At 36.7% G+C, this 6804-nt stretch overlaps 1 protein-coding gene across 1 annotated transcript in view; it reads left to right on the top strand.

Annotated features, from left to right (window-relative positions):
• Positions 1-3173: 3173 nt before the first annotated feature.
• The window catches only part of LOC146138119 (forkhead box protein K1-like), a 63923-nt gene continuing 60292 nt past the window's right edge, over positions 3174-6804 (top strand). The window contains exon 1 of the mRNA XM_083394279.1: positions 3174-3579. Within this exon, the coding sequence (XP_083250405.1) occupies positions 3245-3579 (335 nt within the window). The 5' untranslated portion in view covers positions 3174-3244. The remainder of the gene's footprint in view (positions 3580-6804) is intronic.

Genomic DNA, 6804 nt, shown 5'->3' with positions numbered 1-6804 from the left:
CGAGTGTCCACATGAAGTTACTAATATGAATACAGTAACTTTCTATAGATTAACCTTTTGTGCCAAGGTTTATATTTCTGAATGGGAACACACAATAAGATCTAAAAAGCATTAATACCTAAAGCAGAAAAGATATAAAACCACAGTATTAAGACCAACGATATAATACAGCGAAATACGCACTAATATACACTACAGCATAACCTCAAAATCGTCTGAATTAGATCTAAATCTGTCGGAATAAGGCCTAAATTCATGGCAATAAGGCCTAAATTCATCGGAATAAGTCATAAATTTATCGGCAGAAGGTCTAAAGCAGTGTTTCTCAACCTTTTTTACTTGAGGGCGCACCTAGAGACATATGAAAACCTGGCGGCGCACCTTGCGAGCGAGCGCGAAATTTTTGAGGTGTACCGGCATTTGCTTTAAATTGTTGTCAATTTTCATTATATAGGCTTTATAATTGCAAATCTTTAAAGGATCTCCAGCCTTGAGACCAAAATTGGAACAACATCAACTTCGGAACAATATACAGTTAGGAATAAGGCGTAAATAGGACTAATACCTAATAGTCGTAATAATGACGAAATCGGAATCAGACCTAAATGGCAAAAATAAGGCCTATACCACCTTTTATCTAACCCCAAACCCCACCCATAACTATCACTAACTTCCCTGATAATTTCAACCCTAATCCAATTGAAGCCAAAACAGGGGCAAAAAATCAAGTGCCAAAATAGCGGCGCCCAAATGGCGACAACAAACGGCCAATGCCAGACAAGTGGCCCCAAACATCCCATACCGATTCCCTGCAGTCTCAGCGTTATTTTGTCTATTTAAGTCTTATTTAGATTAATTTGGGACTTACTTTGACAGGTTTAGGCCTTATCTAGACTATTTTAGATCTTATTCTGTCGTGATTACTGCGAATTTGGCGTTATTATGTCGGTGGTCTTAATACTAAGGTAATATAGATTAGTTAATTAAGATAATGCTACTTTGTAGGTCTTATTACGTTTTCTACTAGGAAGTACTGTGAAATCAATGAGCTAAGCTTAATGGGAAAGTAAAATATATCATATATTTTAAACATATTTATTTTTCTTCGTTTTGCTCGCGGCGCACCTGGTAGCCTTCCACGGCGCACAAGTGCGCCGCGGCGCACCGGTTGAGAAGCGCTGGTCTAAAGGCTCAAAATAACGCCAGAATCTTTGTGTAGAGGAAATGAGACGATCGGGTACCATCAGTCTGGCATCGGCCGTTTTAGTGACTACGTTTGGATGCCGTTTGGCGCCAGATTTTCGGTTTTGTTTGGTGTTATACGTGGGTAATGGGTGGGGTTAGAAAATGGGTTAGTGTTGAAATTGTTAGGGGAGTTAGTAATGTACTTAGGGGTGGGGTTTGGGGTAAGTCCGAATCGTGTTTTATTCTGACGTTGTATTGTTTTTATCTCGGTCTTATGGCTGGAGTCTATCTGAATTTGACTAAGGTACACATGAAATGTTGACAAGGCGATGTAATTTGTTTTTGAGTTTCTGAGATTAGCACCTTATTCCCATTTAATTTGAACATTTAGAGCAAAATACTCTATGCGACAATGTACAGTTTTGCGAGTTGAAAATTCTAATTTTTTCATATGATAATTTTCTGCATTACCGGCTATTCAAACGTATTGAATGTTTTTTTTATCATTGCTCAAGTATTGTTTTAAAGTATTATTACAGACGTTGCAATCGTGCAGCACAACGAGCTACCCTAGGAGTTGTTTGTTGACCGCCAAGACAACGAATAACTGATCTAACCTCTCTCTACTGTACATCACGTGCGGTTAAATCTTGACTCCAAATTTAAGTTGCATGCGTTAACTCGCTAGCCAACCACAATATTTCTGGTGATTATAATTGTATTAGCTGATAAGCGAACAACCAAACTATAGTTCGGCGACACTACTTGCAAATATGAAAGCTGTAAACAGTACCGGTACAGTCGATAGCTCAGAAGAAGTTCTGTGGGCCTAGTTAAGAATACTAGTCAGTCCGTAAGTAACTCTAGTGAGTCCCGAAAGGAACTGATTCTTAGTCCAATCCCGATGACTTATGAAGCCGAAACGAAAAGTCAATTAAGATATAACACTGGGGTGCGATAAGCATTGCTTAGGCGCAGAATGCGTATAACAAATAAATCTGCAACAAGCCGGTATTTGCAAAAAACACAGACGTATTTACGTATAAGTGCGAAAGCATTGACCAGCTAACATTACAACGCTACAGTAGATCTTGTACCACGATCGCAATTGTCAGTGCATTATGCATGTCAATATTTCTTTGTACATGCCGTGGCTATGTTCAATTGCCTTATATATTCTTCATGCAAAAAGACATATTTTTAAATTACAATGACTGAGATTAAAACGTTTTGCAAAAAGAACAAATGCTTAAACTATACTTAGGGAGGATCAACAAAGCGTTTTTCACTGTAAGTTAGACTAGAGTTAAAAAAAACAGCAGTGAAACAAAACACTTCAATATTCGCTCACAAAATACTGGTTTCAGATTTGTTTACAACTGTCTGCCCTTCTATATTGTAATTCTATTTTATTTACATTTTTAAGTTATAGCAAATGCTTTTCGTTTTGCCCTAAACCCTATTTTCAGTGCAAATTTAAAGTTGTAACTGTGCATGTTAAAGGACCTCTCGATAGAAGTATTCTAAGTAATTAAAGTTAAAAACTGATTTAATTATTTACAATAATTAAAGTTAACTCAAAACAAATGATTAGCTTCACAAAAGATTTTACGTCAACAAAGCGAGAAAACACATAGTTAAAAACAACGGATAACCATGGTAAAATATACGAGCTCGCGAATGTTTATCTGACTCCGCAACGCCTCTAGTGGTGTAAAACATTTCCATTACGTAAACAAAGTTTGGATTTATCTCAGACTACTTTTGCACTCGTTTTTGCAAGACTTGGTCATCATAAAAATGTCTACTACGGTTTTAGAAAGTATACCAATAGTCTGTTATGAAGGTTTTAAATTGTTTTTCATAGATTAAGGTACTACCATAGAGTTTTACTAATCTCCTTGGTTTGGATTAAGGCATTTTTTAATCCATTCATAGAAACGTTTTGCATTACAATTCACACGTGGGGGCGACATTGTGTTTGTTGACATTATGTTTTGCTGAAAAGAAGTACAGCGCGGACTCAAATTTCTCAAACAACGTGGTTTCTGAATTGAGAATGACGGATTTGTCCTCGAATATTGGACTTCAGCATTCGTTACGTTGTAAAGAAACAAAAAAAACTGAAGATGGATTGTATCATACAAACATTGGAAAACTATCAGGCTCTAATTTTGAATATTTTATTTGTAAAAACAAGACAGTAATTGGAAGAAACAGTTCTCATGGCAAAGTTGATGTCAACATAGGTATTTCTTCGTACGTCTCAAGGAACCACCTTCAAATTGACTATGAACGAGGTCGATTCTTTCTTGTTTGTAAGGGAAAAAATGGAGTTTTTGTAGATGGTCAATTTCAAAGACTTGGTGCTCACCCGCTTCCAATGGATAGAACGTATGTTATATGACACAGATTTTTTTTTCACCATTCGTCTACAAAAACAAACTCCCTATTCCTATCCCATAAACGTATCGGCGCTGCGGTCTAAAATCCTACCAAAGCTCTGAAACAAATATTAAAGCATTGCACAACATTTGGGTTAGGGTGTCGGTTAGTATTTGTGCGAGTTTGAAGTATTATTATTAGGTAATATTGCTTAACCTACTGAAAATCTAACCCGCACCCTAACCCAAATAATGCTTGTTGTGGTAGGATTGTAGACCAGCGCCCAAATCTTAACATGTAAAAAGAAAGAGGCTGATTTTTCGACTTAATCCCAGTCTGCATTCTGTGACAGGTGCACACCCAGTATTTTTTTTAAAGAAATTTGTGTGCATACTGACAACTGTGGAAAGTATGGTAAGTGAACCTGTGAGTTTTTTTCAACTGTTTAAAATTGCACCCCGAAAACAATCTAAACGGCACCCCAAATATGTAAAACGTTTACGTGTTGTAGCATACGTTTATAGTCAGGGTTACCTGCTAAAACCAAAAAAATAAGCATGCTACTCAAAAAAATAAGCACGTTACTCAAAAAAAGCGCACTACTGAAGTACAGGATCCAGGATTACGGGGGTGAAATCCAAACTTTTAGGAATAATGTCATGAAATAGAAACTTAAAAACACCTATTTTTGTATGCGCCAAAATCTTGCGAAGCATGAAAAAATGCGTTTATTTCCTTGAAATTGGCAAGTTTACCACCCTTATTTAATGCAAGCTTTGTTAACTTTTTGTGTCAGAGCGCACATGTACACCTTTTAAAAACGTGGTGCATGGCAGCATGGAAAACGCCTGCAGCCGACGTTATCTGGTAGTCAACTTTAGTTCATTTGGCGGAGTTTGGCTTGTAATAAAACAAAAATTTGCTTCTAGCAATTTTTTTGTTGTTGTAACATTGTGTTTTACATAGTCTCTGGGCTGATTTCGCAATCACAATAACAGCAATGATCATAGCTCTTTCCCTTTCAAATTCATTTAACATTAGAAAATTCATTTTTATGTTTATCACAAAAAACATGCTCATGCTGACTCATTCTCTTAATAATATTTTGTCAGTACTGACACACGTATGCCTAAACCTAAAATGTCTGTCCTCTTGTCAAGCCGAAAGTTTACTTGATTGCTAAAGCAAAAATCTCCATTGTTATTATGTAATTTAATGGATTGTTGTTATAATCTGGGTCAAAAAAACTGGCAAATATCCATAAAAAAAAGTCTCTCACTCCTGCCTTAATGTAAAAGATTTGATAAAGAACACTTTTAGAAACTAAAATAAGACAAACTAAGCACACACCTCTAAAATAAGCACGTTTCTTAGAAATAAGCATAATTGTGTCATAATTGTGTCCCTTATGTATTTGTTAATGACTTAATGTCACAAAAATTTTTGCGCATGCGGCGCTACGTTTTGTTGTCTAATTTACTTACTAATAGCCTTGTTTATCGCCAAAACATGGCAAGGTTCATACATTCCTTAAGCGAACACATCATTTAAGTTTAGGGACGCGACCAAAAACCGAAGAATTTTGTGCCAAACATGCTTGCCACCAGAAGGCTGGTTTTCTGCCAGCCTGTGTAAGATTCTGCCAGCCTGTGTATGGCAACCCTGTTTACAGTACTTTGCAAAAATACAGTACTTTGCAAAATCATCAAGTGCACCCTCGAGGTGTACTTTTTTAAAGCTTGTTGCACCCGGTCACCTGGATTTTTTCGGCTGTGCACCCGCGAGATCTCGTCGAGATCTGCCATACTTTCCAGATTGGCATACTGAATTGATATATTGCACACTTGAATTTTGAAAATAGCATTTTCAACTTAGGAAATTCCCCGATTTTCTGTCTATTGTAATGAATAATGATGTCATAAACATTGCATCATGATATTTGCGTAGACAGCGAGGAACATTAGCTGCGCCTAACTCAACGTTTTTAGAAAGAGAAGAGCGTTGTCAATTGTCCCTGAATACAAACACACTCACTAATCAACTTACCTGAACGAGAGCGAAAAAAATATATCCTGTGTTGACTATCAACGCTTGCAAAAAACTATCAAACGCTTGCAAAAAAAGAGATGTAAAACATTGTTTTGCGTTTGATTGTGGTTTAGCATTAGCTAAAGATGTGTGACCAGTAGGGATGTTCAAAGTAGAATATCAAATCCAATTCTTCCGTTTATTTCGGGTAATTGGAACCGATATAATTTAATGATTTGCCGCTGATTGTTGCGCCTAATTGTACAAACGCATGTGGTAAGTTTAGCCTGTCGACCAATTTACAGTGCTTGCTTTAAATGGAACCTGGTAGTGCAGTGTCAATGTTTTTTGGGGCAACCAATTACCGCGTCTCGCGATAACGTTCGTCTAATAATTAAGTGTCAATCAAGCATTATTGGGCGAGCGACTAACGTGTAATTTCTGGTGTGGAGTTCGCAATTGCCCTAAATGCGTTAAGTTGCAAAAGTAATATTACGTTGTAAAACGTGCTGGCCGTCTACAAAATGCGCTATAGAGTTACTTCAGGTCAACTTTAGGCCTATATTCAGCGAGGTTATGCAGTTATGCACAGCGTAATTGTCAAGAATTCGTTAGGTCAATAGTAACTTTGTATTCTATGCAGTACATTATTTGACTGCATAACAGATCATGTTAGTCAAAAAAGAAGCACTAAAACCTAACAATGCTTTAAAAAACAGGACCGAATTGCTTAATACTTTTGTGTGCAGTGTTTCATTGTACTCACTATTGGCAAAAATATAAGTTTTGGCAACAAACTGGACAGTTGACATAATACAGTTTACAGAACTGCTTCAAATGACAGTTGTAAAGAATGTTAAACATATGGGAGAATTTTTATTATAATGTACACATGTTAGCAAATTGTTTGGGCGATTTATTACTGTGATTGTAGGCCCTGTCGGGTAGATTAAGATTAATCCCTTCCCCAAATAAAACCAAGGTTAGATAATTTAATAAAAATATACTAGGATTCGCTATTCTGGATTCGTTATTCTAGATTCGAAACCTATTATTCTAGAATACCTTGGGATTCTACTTTGAACATCCCTAGTGACCAGTGTTCCCGCATTTTGCGCACAAGCCGAAAATAAGTGTTCAAAGTGCCCAAAATTTTCAACTAAAAAAGTGCCCAAATTGGATACGCGGGAGACCTTTTTTTTTTTA

This window comes from Ascidiella aspersa, chromosome 7, assembly GCF_963924565.1.
Source record: "Ascidiella aspersa chromosome 7, kaAscAspe10.2, whole genome shotgun sequence".
NCBI lineage: Eukaryota > Metazoa > Chordata > Ascidiacea > Phlebobranchia > Ascidiidae > Ascidiella > Ascidiella aspersa.
Note: the sequence above shows the minus strand (reverse complement) of the source record. Positions and strands in the feature narration are given on the sequence as shown.